Consider the following 14,541-nt stretch of genomic DNA (forward strand, 5'->3'; position numbering starts at 1 on the left):
GTCCCATAATGTTTAGTTCTGTGTGCAGGCACACATGACAGTGCTTTATTACCAATTTATTTTTCAGCTAAACACTGCAAAGGACTGCAAGTCTCACCAGATAAAACAGCTCTATAGTACTTCTCTTAGGCTATTCTTTAACACACCTGTGCTGGCTGATGTAATCTTCAAAATACAAGGTACAGTACCTCTGTTCCCTTGGTCTCCAGCCTTTACCCTTTTACCCCTCTTCAAGAATATGGGACATAGAGGTGTCCATGTTCCATGGCATCAAAACTATGGAAATATGAGTACTTTGCTGTCACTGCAGAAAGCGGGGAAAGCTTGTGGATGCCCTGCAGCGCTCTCCACTTCCAGCATGGTCCATCTGGGCTGAGCCTATAGGAATTCCCTCTTCCTGTTATGGCCCACTGTGCCTCTCTGATTTACATTATTTTTATTCTCTTTAATTCTACTTTGTTTTGCAGTATTTTATTTTATTTTATTTTATTTTATTTTATTTTATTTTATTTTATTTTATTTTATTTTATTTTATTTTATTTTATTTTATTTTATTTTATTTTATTTTATTTTATTTTTTTAATCTCACTCCTGTTCCCAGCTGCACAAGCATTAGGGCATACTCAAGGGCTCTGCCTAACATCACACCTTGGAGAAGTATGAGGTTCATCTCTATGCTTGTTGCCCTCAGTGGAAAGAGCAGAGATGGTGGTTATTGGCTCCTGGCCAATATCCCCCTGTCCATCTCAGGTGGGTGCTGGCTGTGGAAGCACATGCCTTGTCCCCCAGAAGCTGACAGGGACTGGCTTCACTGTCCTTGCCACCAGGGTTTGGTGACCTGCAGATGTGGTGCCACTGACGCCCACCACATTTTACTACCTGATGTGCTGCAGTGTCAGGATTCAATATTTTGTCTGGAAATTGAATGTTCTCATTGTTACAATGAAAAATGCAGTGTGAGAATTGTGCTGCATGCTTTTGTAAGAATAAGAATGACATGGTTTTTAAAAGCTAACACTATTCTCTGTCTGTCCATCCTCATCTTTCATGCAGAAATGGTCTTCTATAATTAGATAATTATTTTCAGATGTATATCTCAGGGACAAATATGAAGCATTAGCTCCTCAAACATAAACACAGAAGGACAAGCAGACTCTTTCTAGATGTTCTGTTTAACACACAGAGAATACTCCACAAAAATATCATTGTAAAGGAGTGGGAAATACTGATTTTGAACTCAATGACATGAACAATTCATCTCAGTGTCCCATTCCTGAGAGAGTCTTTGTGGGAAGCTGATGAAACCAGAACAACACTATATATTTTACAGGAATAAAACCAAAATCTTTGAATGGGTTGACAAGTATTTTAAAAAAACATGCTTATCCACTAATAAAATGTAAAATGTTTTTCCTAATAATTGATACATCTTCCAATTTTTTTCTCAAGTTCATCAGAGTAACTGCATCAAAATTAATTAACTACTAAGAGAAATTTAAGGCCCTAATCTTAACCAGACAAACACATTTGTAAGTTTTTGAGCTTTCTAGCTTACAGAAGTATGGAAGCCAGGAAAAATTGGAGCCCTTTGTGTCAGTGTAAAGACATAGAACATGACTGAACATCTTAATTAGTAGATAAATGTCCATTCACAAGCACATAGAGGACATATAGCATGCAGCTTAGACATTTTGAAAGTAGAAGTACAGGGGGTAGAAACAGGGGAAAAAAGACAAAAAATGCCAGAAGGCATCAAAGAATTACTCAGGTGCCAATGTTGTGGTTAAAGACATAATTAAAACAGTAACTTCTTTGTAAGTATATACAATATATTGCATGTGAGTTAATCTGTTTATTATAATTTTGATTAAAACATTTGCATCCAACTCTAAATGCTCATTTTGGTTTCGGTTGCTGTCCTGACTGGCACTTGCTTGGCACTTCCTTGCATACTGAACTGGACTTCCCAGTCCAGCTGGACTCTGCAGCCTCAAGGGCCTCTACCCCTCTGGGCTTTTGGCCTCTCCAGGTCTTCCAAAGGCTGTAGAAAAGCAAAGGGTGCACTTGCAAATGATAGAAAATTAATACATTTTTGGAAAAAAATCACCAGTGTTTTTTTCATAAGACAGCCATTCAGGAAATTCACTTAGGCACAGTATTTAATCTAGTTAAATTTATACTTACTTATTGGATTTTATTCTATTTATTCTATTCTCAGTTGGTTTAGTCTATTGCATTTTGGCTTAAATAATTTTTTGTTTGTTGATTTTGTTTTATTTTACTATTCATTATTCACCTTAACTAGTATGCATACTTAACTAGTATGTTGAAAGTGTCAACTTCCAACACTTAATCATGTTCAGTGGGGTGAAGACCTTCTAAGAAGACATGAGCTTTAAAATGAAGATCTTTCTGTGTTATGTAAAGTCACTGTATATTTATTTTAGTCTTACATCCTGCAGGTGCAACTGTACCAGCCCACAGGGCAGTTCTGGTGGCTCGCTGTGAGGTTATGGCAGCTATGTTTAATGGTAATTATCTAGAAGCAAATAGCATTCTGGTTCCAGTGTATGGGGTTTCCAAAGACACTTTCCTGTCCTTCCTAGAGTACCTTTACACTGACTCCTGCTGCCCAGGTAAGGAGACTGTAAAATACATTTTTATATCTGTAACTCATTTTTCCACAGCAAGGCATTGATAGAGAGTAATGTAGTAGCACCTATATAATGGAAAAATGCCAATATTTGAATGTGCAATGTCTTGAGAAAGATAACTTTTTTGTATTGTGCAATAAATACAAAAATCCATCCTATACAAGTAAAATAGAAGAAATGTTTCTAATAAAATTATTTATTTGCCTTCTGCTCACATAACAAGACTCAAATTTCAATTTAATTTCTGATCCATTATAATATTGGTAATTTTTTTTTAACATTTCAGTAATATTACTTTCTAGTCTAGATTCTGTGTTATATTTAAAAGTTGTCACTTCTTGAACACATATAGCTGAGGGTACTATAAACAAGGTCAAATTGCAGGAATACCTTATTTATACACAAAGGTTAAATTGCAGGAATACCTTATTTATACACATGGTTATGTTATGTATATATAAACCCAGAAAAATAAAATATAACAATGGGAGTGTTTGGCAAGAAAAATTGAGCTAGAATATTCTTTATGTCTCAATCTTTATCTTTCTTATGAGAAGAAAATCTGAATACTAAATCTAAAGCAGGTTTTAAGTGTAGCTAATTTTCCCTTGATATACGAATAAATGATACTGTGATATGTATTTTTGGTTCTGGTTTCTTTTGAAATAATTATTCTACCTTATTCTTAGATATTCCATGTTTCTCTTTTCACTCCACCTAAAATTTCCTTGTTTATCAGTTTAAAAATGCAACCACTGTGCTATATTAAAAAAAAAAAGTAATTCTTTTTTTGTCTTTGGACTTTATTTTTGCTATATTTTCTTGTATCATAAAAGTGCTTTTCTGAAAGAGAACTTAGCTAAATCCACTTACTAATTCTCTAAATAGATCAGCAGCACTTGGCTCATCATCTTCAAGATCCACGATATTGACAGCAATTCTTTACACCCATCTGCCAAAAAGTTCTGAACACATTTTTTTTTCTTAATTGAATGGCTTATCTGGAAAAATAAGGTGATACAGCAATCAAAAATTTATAATAATGAAAAAATAAAACAAGATGATCACAGAAGTCTGATTTTGTGTTTGTTGTTAGGTATTTAAAATTCAACTTGGTGAAAAATAGCTTTGGTTGTCTTGTCAAAAAGGTAAAATACATGTAACTTGTGTCTTCTTGTTTTTTAGCCAGTATTCTCCAAGCGATGTCTCTGCTGATCTGTGCAGAGATGTACCAAGTAATGAGACTCCAGCATATTTGTGAACTTTACATCATCACGCAGCTTCAGAGCATGCCTAGCAGGGAACTGGCTTCCACAAGTCTCAGTATTGTTAGCTTGCTCAAAAAAGCTAAGGTATTATTGTACATATCAAATGAGGATATATATATGTTGACTTTAATAAGTTGGTTTAAAAATTTAAAAAATATTAAGAGCAATTTCTGTTCCCAAGGAAACATGTTGGTATAAAAATCTGTTTACTAGGGATAAATGGTGAAACAAGGGTGGTCAGAAGAAATCCTTCAGCCTTTAATTGCCAAACGTGCAGTCACAGAATCACAGAATTGCCTCTACCAATGTACCCAAGCCTGCTCCAGCACCTGACAACCTTTACCACGAAGAAATTTTTCCTACTATTCAACCTAAACCTCCCTGGCACAACCTGAGGCTATTTCCTCTTGTCATGTCACTTTTTATCTGGGAGCAGGGACTGACCCCCACCTGTCCACAATCTCCTTTCAGGGAGTTGTAGAGAGTGATAAGGTTGCCCAGAGCCTCTTTCTTTTCCAGGATAAAAATCCCCACCTCCTTCAGCTGCTCCCGATAAGATTTGGGCTCCAGACCCTGTAGTCACACCCTCATCTGTGGAATTTGTTTTATAATGGACACACTCACACTACATAGAATATTGAGAGAAATGCATAGAAGCATGAAAAGAAAAGATTACAGGCTGAAAAAAAATGAGAGACAATAAAGGCAGGGTTGGAAAACAGAAGAGGAGAATAAAAACTAGATTGCAGGATTTTCTGCAGAAAGAGGAGACCACAAAACCAATATGCCACATTCCTTCCCTCCATTCTGTTGAAGCTCTGCTTCTGTGCAGATGTCAAGATTTCCAAGATTTGTGATACATTAAGGTTTTTTTCTTCCTCTGGGAGAGGGACTTTGTTAATTTGTTCTCGGGTGTTCACCTGTTTACATATTTCTACTAAATGACTTTTCCTTCATTATCTTCCATAGTCAAAACTTTATTTAGTAAATTGCTTAACAGTGGAAACTGGAAATATTTTGACATGTGAGATGTGGTTATGTATTAGACATTATAGCATTAAGTGCCTTTTTTGTCTTTTCTTTCTTCCTACAGTTTCACAATTCTGATTGCCTTTCAACTTGGCTTCTTCATTTTATTGCCACTAACTACCTCATCTTCAGTCAAAAGCCTGAATTTCAAGAACTTTCAGGTATTCCTGTGTTCATTTTGAAGAGACAAATGTTTTTATATTTTGCTGAGATGAAAAGTGATGTTCTGAATAATACCATTTTTGCACGAGAAAATAATTAGGGTTTCTTTAGGATATTCCAGCAGGACGTTTCACCATGCTGCTGTGGGATGAGCACACAACATGACACAGCCAGCCCTGCATCACTATTTTTATGGTTCCTATTGGGATGGCCAGGTTTCCACTCATAAATGAATTTGCTGGAACAGTTTGGTCATTGTATGTCAGCCCCTTCATGTTATCTTGCTAATTTAAATCAAGGTAATGGTTCATTTTTGATACTTCTTCAAGTGCTGGGGTTTTCCTTTAAGAAAATAGGATTCTTATAGTATGCTCCAGCAGATCTTATAAAATGAAAAAATTATGGCCCATTCAAGTAAATAAATCCAGCTTCTTCCAGGGACCCAATATTTATTTTTCCAAGCATTTGTATTTGCTTCCAGTGGTGTAACTAGAAAGTTTTACTCATTGCCTGTGTGATTTTCATTCACCCTGATGAGCAGTGCATCTCTTTGACCTGTGACACTCGAGGTTCAGGACAGCAACACAGCAGCAGGCAGTGGCTCTCCAAGGGCTTTCCGAGACCTGTGATCTTCACAGAAATGCAGAATTAGCTGAGTTGAAAAAACACATATGGATCACTGAGTGCAACTCCTGGGTCTGCACAACACCATCCCCAAGAGTCACACCATGACGAATTGTCCAAAAGCTTCATGAACTCTGTCAGGCTGGTGCTGTGACCATTGTCCTGGGAGCCTGTTCCAGTGCCCAAATACACACTGGGGGAAGAACCTTTTTCTAATCCAGCCTAAACCTCCCCAAGGAGGCCTGAATACCAGTTCAGACCATACCCTTCGAGTGTCTGCCACTTCTTTTCCCCTCTGCACCTCTTCTTCTCCTCCTCACATGGAAGTTGCAGACTGCAATGAGGTCTCCCCTCAGTCTCCTCTCGGCTGAACAGACCAAGTGCCCTCAGATGCTCCTCACACAGCTTCCACTCAAGGCCCTTTACTGCCTCCTTTGGTCACTCTCTAATAGTTTTAGTGTCATTCTTATACTGTAGTGCCCAATCTCCCCCAGACTTGAGGCAGTGCCATCCAGTGGACAGCACAGCAAGACAATCCCCTCCCTTGCCTGGCTGGCCATGCTGGGCCTGGTGCGCCCAGGACAGGAATGTCCCTTCTGGCTGCCAGGACATTGCTGACTCAACGTGTCATCGACCAGCACCCTCAGATCTCTTTCCAGGGCACTTCTCTCCAACATCTCATTCCTCAGTTTGTCCATACATCCAGGGTTGCCCCACTCTACCCATCCCAGGTGTAGAGTCCAGCACTTTTGCTTTTTGAACTTCCTGTGGTTGGTGAACACCCAATATTCTAATTCATTGAGTCCTCTCCGCAGGGCCTCCCTGCCTTTGAAGAAGTCAACAACTCCTCCCAGATTTGTAGCATCTGCAAATTTGCTCAGTGTCCTTTCCAGTCTTTCATCCCAGACACTTATGAAGATGTTTAAGAGCACAGGACCAAGGATGGAGGCCTTTGGAATCCCTAGTGACAGGTCCCCAGTCTGATGTCACCCCAGTCACTGTAACCCTTTGTGCCTGACCTGTGAGCCGCTTGCTCACCCTTCACAGGATGTGTTTATGCATCTGTGAGCTGGACATTCTGTCAAGAAAGATCCTGTTTTAGTGAGAAACAGTATCAAAAGCTTTACTGACATCCAAAAACATTACATTACTGGCTTCCCTTGATCAGTTAGGAGGGTTACCTTGCCATAGAGGAAATCAGATTTGATTAGCAGGATATTCCCCTGAAGCCGTGCCTTGTGCCCAGGTGGGTGCAGTTTGCCTGCCCTCAGGCTCTCCTGGCTGTGGGCCTCTCTGCTGTGCCTTGGTCTGAGGCCCTCAAGGAACCAGGAGCAATGGATGCAAACTGGCTCTGGAATATTTGGGGTTAAGGGGACGAAAATGCATCTTTCTGCAAATGCAGAGGGGAGTAATCTAGATAGTCTTATATGACTATGTCAGTGATTAAATGCAATGAACCACATGCAATAAGAGTTTATCATCTTGCTGAATTCTTAGCTGCACTCCTCACCTCAGTACACTTTCTGTATTGATCTTGAGACAAAGTACTGGCACAGGAATTGACATACCCTGCTTTACAGTTCTGCAGCATAGAAAAATCCTTGCATACCACCTATGACTATCCTCTAGGGATAAAGTATGCTCATCTTTAGGAAAGTCTCTTTGCTGTCCTTAATAAGTATTCTATTCATTTTTTCAAAAAACTTTTTTATTACTTACTTAATAACAAGGAAATATTGTGTGGTAACTCCTACATCTGTGCCATAGCAGAGCTCAATGCAAAACAGGCAGCACTCATCTCTACTTTTGTAGTTGTATTTATATCTTTAATGGTTTTTAATCTATATTAAATTACTTCTTGCAGGCTGTGCATGTGTGTTCTATTTCTGTATATTATATTGAATTCCTTTATTTCTTTTTCTAGTGGAAGAGCGCAATTTTGTAGAGATGCACCGATGGCCTTCAAATTTGTACCTGAAGCAGCTTGCTGATTACAGGAACTATATCCACTCTCAGAAATGCCACTGCACAGTAATGTAAAGAGACTGAATACACATCAAGTACATCTCAACTGCAAAATTTCGCATTGGGGATTATATAGAATATAAAAATCATGTCAAGAAACCTGACACTGACCTCCTCTGGAAATTACGGACATTCTTTATTTTGCTAACAAATAACTTATTTTTACCGTGAAGCATTGAGAAATGGACACTGGAGATTTATTTTAAGCACAAGGATTTCATATTCATGGGGATTAAATGTCTTAGAAGACAGTGCCATGACTGGCTTCTGCTCCCCTTTCTAATTTCCTTTTGGTTTATTTTATTTTTTTCATGTTATTTATGACTGCTAAACTGAATCTGTTGAAAATAGACTGGTTCTGTAAATCTGTGTGTAATAGAAGCATAGGGATACAGTAGCAGTGCAGGGAAGCTGAGAAGCCAGGTCATAAGTTCTTCAAATACTTCAGGATACAAAAATTTTCTGCAGCATTTGTTAGTTCACAATATAATGGGTAGGCTTAAGAAGCACTGTAGTTGCTACTAATGTATTACTCCAGAGAAGGCCTGTAGTTCTGTTAAAACCTTATGAGTAGATATTTTAATTCCAGACAAATGCCTATGCATTACAGTATTCTCTAGTGCCTCCAAATATCTTAAGAATGACATAATTTTTCCTGCCAGTAGGTAGGAGAAGAAAGCCTGTTTTCACACTCTGCAGAACACCTTTGTTAGTGTGCTCATATTGTATTTTTCCCCATGAGAAATGAAGAGTGGGAAAACTACGTATACTCAGAGCATATCTGTATGGTACTGATGGACAGGGAAGAAAGGTAGAGGGATCAACAGCCTTTCTTGGGGTTTGAGCAAAAAAACTCACTAGAAGAAGTGGCTTGTAGTCACCACAATACATCTTAGATGTGCTGATCATGAAGGAGATGACCCTCGCAGATTTGCCAGTGCTGCCAGGATTGTTGGCTTTTGTGGTGGGACTTCGATCTGAAACCTCCCCAGAAGGGATTCAGTTCAAGTTTAGTTATCATCATGTGCCTGTAAGCTACACCATGTGAGATAAACCTAGCTGTAGATCCTTTCTGAGATACAAGAGAAAACCCCAGAATATTATGACTGGCATGATCCTTGAAGATGCTATTTAGCATCTTTATTTTCTTGACCAAAATAACTTGTCATGCTGCTGACTTGTATGTACATAGTATGTGCTAATGCCAAAAAGAACCCAGCTTTTTCCTGAGCATAGGTGCTTTTCTAAAGCAAAATCTAATCAAGGAACTAAATGTCTCATTATCATTCTTGAACTTTCAGATCTGGTTTTTCATCTGCCTTTGTGATGTGGTATGTAGCCTGAGACTGTGGCATTTCTACCACATCAAATGTACCTGGAAACTGCATCTGTGGGAAGGTGGAAAGACAAATTGCTGGAACTGAATCTTTTTTTTTTTAAGATATAAGAACATTTTTCAATACTGTTTTATAGATAAACTGTTCTTTTCAATTTCCATTCTAGAGTCATAGAGATTTTTTTTTTGTGACACTTTGCAGAACTTAAGAGAGTCTTTCCTTCCCTGTTTTTGTATACATACAAAATAAAAAAGAGTTTATGGCTCAGCTGGCTGCTGCAGACTTCAAATTCCAAGGTTAGTTTTAGGCAAGAATGATTTTTTTTTAAACTCTGCATCTGCAAATCCTAAAGTTATTTATAAGATAAATATACTTATCTAAGTCTTGCATATAGGGAGCTTAAAATATAGAGAATGATAATGCTTTTTCAGGATCATGAAAGAGAATTGAAATTATTAAACAAAAAAAATAGTAGAAAAGTAATATGTATGGAACTGACATGAGAAAAAAGTAGTTTTTGTAGTTATATAGTTATCAAAATTTTAAGCAAAATTAAATTACTGGATAGATAATAAAACTGTAAGGTTTTTGAAGCTAAAGTAATGGAAAAATTTGTGCATACAGTTAAACAACAGCTGGTCTAGACATCTATAGCATCCTTGGGTGCTTCTAGCAGAAGTCAGCTCAGTTATGAAAAGTGGGGATTAAATGCTTCACACTGACATCCTGTGCAAAAGTGACACAAAAGTTCTATGAATGTTAGTCTAAGCTCCGTATAGTCCTGCATTTTTAATGTTTTGAAAGTTTTCCCAGTTTTCCCAGTTTTCCACTAGGAATTCATCTGTTGCCAATGATTTGTGTGTAGGTAACACACAAGAAAGTACTGGTTTTAATTTTCTGTAAATGTTTTATAGTTATTTAAAAATAGGCTTAATGGAAATATAAACACTTTCTATCCAAACCAGAGAAATATTTTGCTATAATGCATTTTAGTCAGTGATAGCCACAGGTTTTATACAGAGAAGTCAAGCAGAATAAAAATATTTAGTATTTATTCAGAGATTCAGAGATTAATGCTTACTACTGTGCAAATAATAAACTAAGTTTCCATTTTACTGTGTATCCCCATAATGCTGCCTGTATCAGGTGCAGATGTGTTGTACTTGCAGACATACACCATGTGATAAATTTTAAGTCATAGAAGAAATCTCACTAGACATTCTTATTTTCATTCTCTAACATGATTTTCTGTAGAGATATATGTATCTTAGAGCTATTTTTAAGCCTTTTTTAGCATTTGGAGACATGACTGAAAGTAGATAATGATGCTTTGTGAGTTGCTATTCTTAGCTGGTTTTAGTGGAGGCTTTAGGACTGTATCCATCACAGATAGTCAGGAATTAGGGCAGTTCTGAATTTGGTATTTATTTATAACTGTGCATGGCATAAAGTAAAAACCACTTTGATATAAACCTCTCACCTTATACTATGGTATAAAATAAAAATCAGGAACCAATTGGAAAAAAAAAGTTATTTAAAGAAAAAGGTGGTTTTGAAAAAATAAAATGTTTCTGGAATGCTTCCACTGGTTCCAACACCTCCCAAACTCCCCTGGCACTGGCAGCATTGGGATCAAAGAAAGAGGTCAGTGGTGAATTTGGATGTCCCTAGGCAGTACCAATAGCATTTGAAATTATATGTTTAGGCTTAAGTTTAAGTAGAGATGCAACTCCTGAGTCCTTCATTAGAACTAACTCTCAAAATTAACTTTGAGCAAATAATTTTTTGAATAGTGGATGACACTGTTAATTTTTCTATCCTCTATATGTGTGTTCTTGTCCTAAACTAGCACTAAGCTTTATAGAGACTGAAAAAAAGTTTTCTGCACTAGTAAGGTTTTCCATATGATAGTCAGAAAACCTTTGTTCTTGTCCTTAAGACATGGTGTGGTTGATTTGGAAAAAAAAACAAACCAACAAACAAACCAACAACACCAAAAAACCCCAATCTGTTAGAAAAAAGAACAACTATTTTATTAGGCATGTCCTGAAACTCTTGTATGTTTTTCTTTTAGTGTATCCTGACTAAATTACACAGTTTTAGATTGAATATGTAAAATTTTTGATACAAAATTAAAAAAATATTCTCTAATCAGTATTATGTGATTACTTATGGATGTATATTAACATACGTGAGTGTTACACTGGTGATGTTTTTTGTAGCTTATTGGAATCATAGAACCATACTGGCTTGAGAAGAGCCATTGGCTTGGGCTGCAAGGGACTTAAAATCATCTTGTCCCAACACCCCTGTCATGGGTAGGAACACTTTCCTCTAGACTAAAGCCCCAGCCTCACCTTGGACACCTAGGTCCTCAAGCGAGCACCCACTGAGCCACAACAGCAGCACTGAGCACTGATGAAAGCTGCAGGCACTGTCCCAAAAGCCAGAGTGTGTTCAGACAGCAGTGGGAGAATTTAGGAGGAAGGGTTTGGTTTATTAAGCATTGAAGAAAGAGGGAAGAAAAAGGAAGGGGAGATCAGATAGCAGAGGATCACTAGTCTTGGGTCCAGCATTGATTCGGCTAGTTCCCCATCCAGGCTCTGTGGGAGTACCTTTTTATAGGTAAGTATATGTAGGCTCCCTGTAGTTTTTTATTACCTGTCAGACTTTTCCAGTGGTTTTGAAAAGAGGAGGCAACAAGGACACTATTAAGACTCATCCCATCTTCACTGACACTACTGTAAATCTGTAGTGATTTAGTTGATCTACTTTACAGATCTGTAGATCTGTAGTGATGTAGGGAACCTGATTATCTTTTTCCTAAAAGCTTGTCTGGTGAGATTTTTGCTATCTTGTAGCAAGTGCAGAACTGCAAGAAATTTACTGTGGAAAGGGATGCATGGATGGATAGCTAGAAATCATGCAGAGGATTGGCACTAACTTTGATGTAGATGGAGTCTTCTTTCCAGGGTTGTGACATGGTATTCAGCCATCACGGGTTACCTGAGATCATTTGTGCTCACTTCACTGCAGTGGTAGTAGGGGAAGCTCTGCTGGGGGAGAACAACACAGTCTTTGCTGTCATTTTAAGTCCACAGTGTTTCTTAGAAAACAAGGCAAAAAGTGGTGTCAGTATGAAGACAGACACATCAGCCAGTCCAGATCTGCTCCAAAAGCCTCAGGTTGAAGACAGAGAAGGCAACCTACAGTAGCAACATTTCACCCAAGTATAGAGGGTGGTTTGGGGTGGAAGGCTGAATTCTGGTCAAAGCTTTATTTTTAGAAGGCTTGCAGTTATTCCTCCTCTCCAGGTCTGTACTTCTGACTTCCCGTAAAGTGATGTTCTCACAAAATATTTTTACTGCATGTGTTTCACAATAAATGTTATTATTATGAAAATGGCTATTTTGAAATCATGTATCTTAATAAGTGTTGATGCCATTCTTAGCCTGTATATCTGGCTGTCACATTTGGAAAGGAGAAGGAGGTTCAGGTCAAGTGGTGGGGAAAAACACACAATCCTCCAGTACTGAAATCCATCCCTTTTCTCAGTTCTGCTCTACTCCCAGCCTCTTGTTCAAGGACAGCTGAAAACAACGGCTGAGCCCAACTACAATATCACTGCATACATCTTCATCTTAGGCAGGCTGCTAGTCAAGTCCTTTGTGTATCAGGGAGGCGGACTTCATCAGAGAAAAGCCAGCCCTGATTCTTACTTTTGTGGCTGTCAGGGTGAAGACTGTTTTAGGATTTTTAACTTGAAAGATTTTCCACGTCACCTGGAGATTCACCTGGGAACTTCAAGCTGAAGATACTAAATTCTCACTATTCTTTGCTGAAAAGGATAAAGATCGGGGGCCTGGATATAGGCTGTAAATGCAAATCAACAACTACCTATATTGATTTATATGTTCAGCCATGCTGAGTTAACCAGAGAAATCAGCTAGACAAGCCTGGGCCATGACACTCCCATCCTTTTGAAGACTAAGGATACTCCAGTTCATATACAAAGACTTTCTAAAGACCGGGACATCTTTTCATTCATTAGCCTGATGAGTTCTGCTTTTTCCTAAACCAAAATCTTCTTGCCTGCAGCAGCAGGTGGGGACCACCCCAAGCATGGGTGCAGCCTCACTAGCAGCACTGCAAGCTGGGATGCTCAGATCTGTTTTGCACCACAGGTTATCTCAGCTGTGAGCAGGTGTGGGACAGAGAGTGGTGAAAGGCTACTGGTAAAGCCAGCAGGGTGCTAGCTCCCCATCATATTCCTCTGCCAAGGACACTGTGCCCTGCCCCACTCCCAAGGGTCTCAAGCATCCTTCTGGTCCTCAGGGATGCTCCTGCTTTTTTTCCCCAGATATGAACTTGAAGAGTTAGATCCAAGCTACGCAGAGCCTCCTGAGCTCACATAATAATTTTTAACATGCGTAGAAAGCAGCTTTCCAGCAACTACAATTGATTGGATTGATGGCTTTTTTGTTGTAAAATTCAAGTATTTTTCCACTTTAAGCGGTTGTGTTGTTTTGTCTTTTTTTTTTTTTTTTTTTTTTTTTTTTTTTTTTTTTTTTTTTTTTATCTTTTCCTGTTTGGACTAGAGAGTTTTTTATTTCTCATTTGGTATTTAAAGGAATCCAGACAAAAATGACAGCCAGAAATACAGAGGCTTAATAATGTGGACATTACACATCCTAACAGTAGTTTACAGGAAGAGTGAAACATGACCCAGAATAAGGATGTGCTAGTAAAATGTCTGTCTCAGCCCACCCTGGCCAGCAGCACTCTGGCACGCTCTGTCAAGCAGCAGCAGCCAGCAGGCCCAAGGGAGGCACCCCACCACAATTCACCCCATGGCCCCACGGCAGCGTCCCTGGGGCTGCTGCACTGCAGAGCTGGAGGAGCATTTCTGCCTGAGCCAGGCAGAAATGGACCCAAGTCTCAGGGTTTAAGAGGTGGCATTTTCTTGAACTTGGCTTGAAGGAGAGCAGAAGGGCAACAATGGCTCAGGTGTTCAATCACAAAACACCCCGAGGCCTCTCAGGTACAGGGACTCAACATTGTTGTCATGGAGACAATGGAGGAATTTGTAGAATACTCTCCAAGGAAGAAAGGGGCATTCACAGCCACCTTTCAATGTTCCCAAATATTGTCCTCCCTCAGTCACTTCCATATGTCTCCCCAAAACAAGGTTATGGTATTGCTGGTAACACCTTTACCCTGTCAGCTGAATAAATAAAGGGCAGGAAATTTAGGAAAAGGACTAGACATCAAAGTCCCCATAGGTCTGTGCAGGAATCAACATCTGTGTCTCTCTAGAAAGGCTGGTTGAGACAGACTAGTTTTAAAAGTGCTCAAAAGGGGACAGCGTTTATACAGTGACACTTGAACCCAACTTCTTTTCAAAACCCATTGAAGTACCTTGCCTCCAACACTTGTAAATGT

The 14,541-nt window shown here is 38.7% G+C and overlaps 1 protein-coding gene across 2 annotated transcripts in view; it reads left to right on the plus strand.

The window, feature by feature from the left end:
* RHOBTB3 (Rho related BTB domain containing 3) overlaps window positions 1–11,256 on the plus strand; it is a 28,229-nt gene extending 16,973 nt beyond the window's left edge. For both annotated transcript variants that reach the window (XM_064403264.1, XM_064403265.1), the window contains exons 8-12: window positions 68–179; window positions 2,463–2,636; window positions 3,840–4,006; window positions 5,016–5,112; window positions 7,662–11,256. In XM_064403264.1, coding sequence (XP_064259334.1) covers window positions 68–179; window positions 2,463–2,636; window positions 3,840–4,006; window positions 5,016–5,112; window positions 7,662–7,777 — 666 coding nt within the window. In that variant the 3' untranslated portion in view covers window positions 7,778–11,256. The remainder of the gene's footprint in view (window positions 1–67; window positions 180–2,462; window positions 2,637–3,839; window positions 4,007–5,015; window positions 5,113–7,661) is intronic.
* Window positions 11,257–14,541: the final 3,285 nt, after the last annotated feature.

This window comes from Passer domesticus, chromosome Z (genome assembly GCF_036417665.1).
Source record: "Passer domesticus isolate bPasDom1 chromosome Z, bPasDom1.hap1, whole genome shotgun sequence".
In the NCBI taxonomy this organism is placed as follows: Eukaryota; Metazoa; Chordata; class Aves; order Passeriformes; family Passeridae; genus Passer; species Passer domesticus.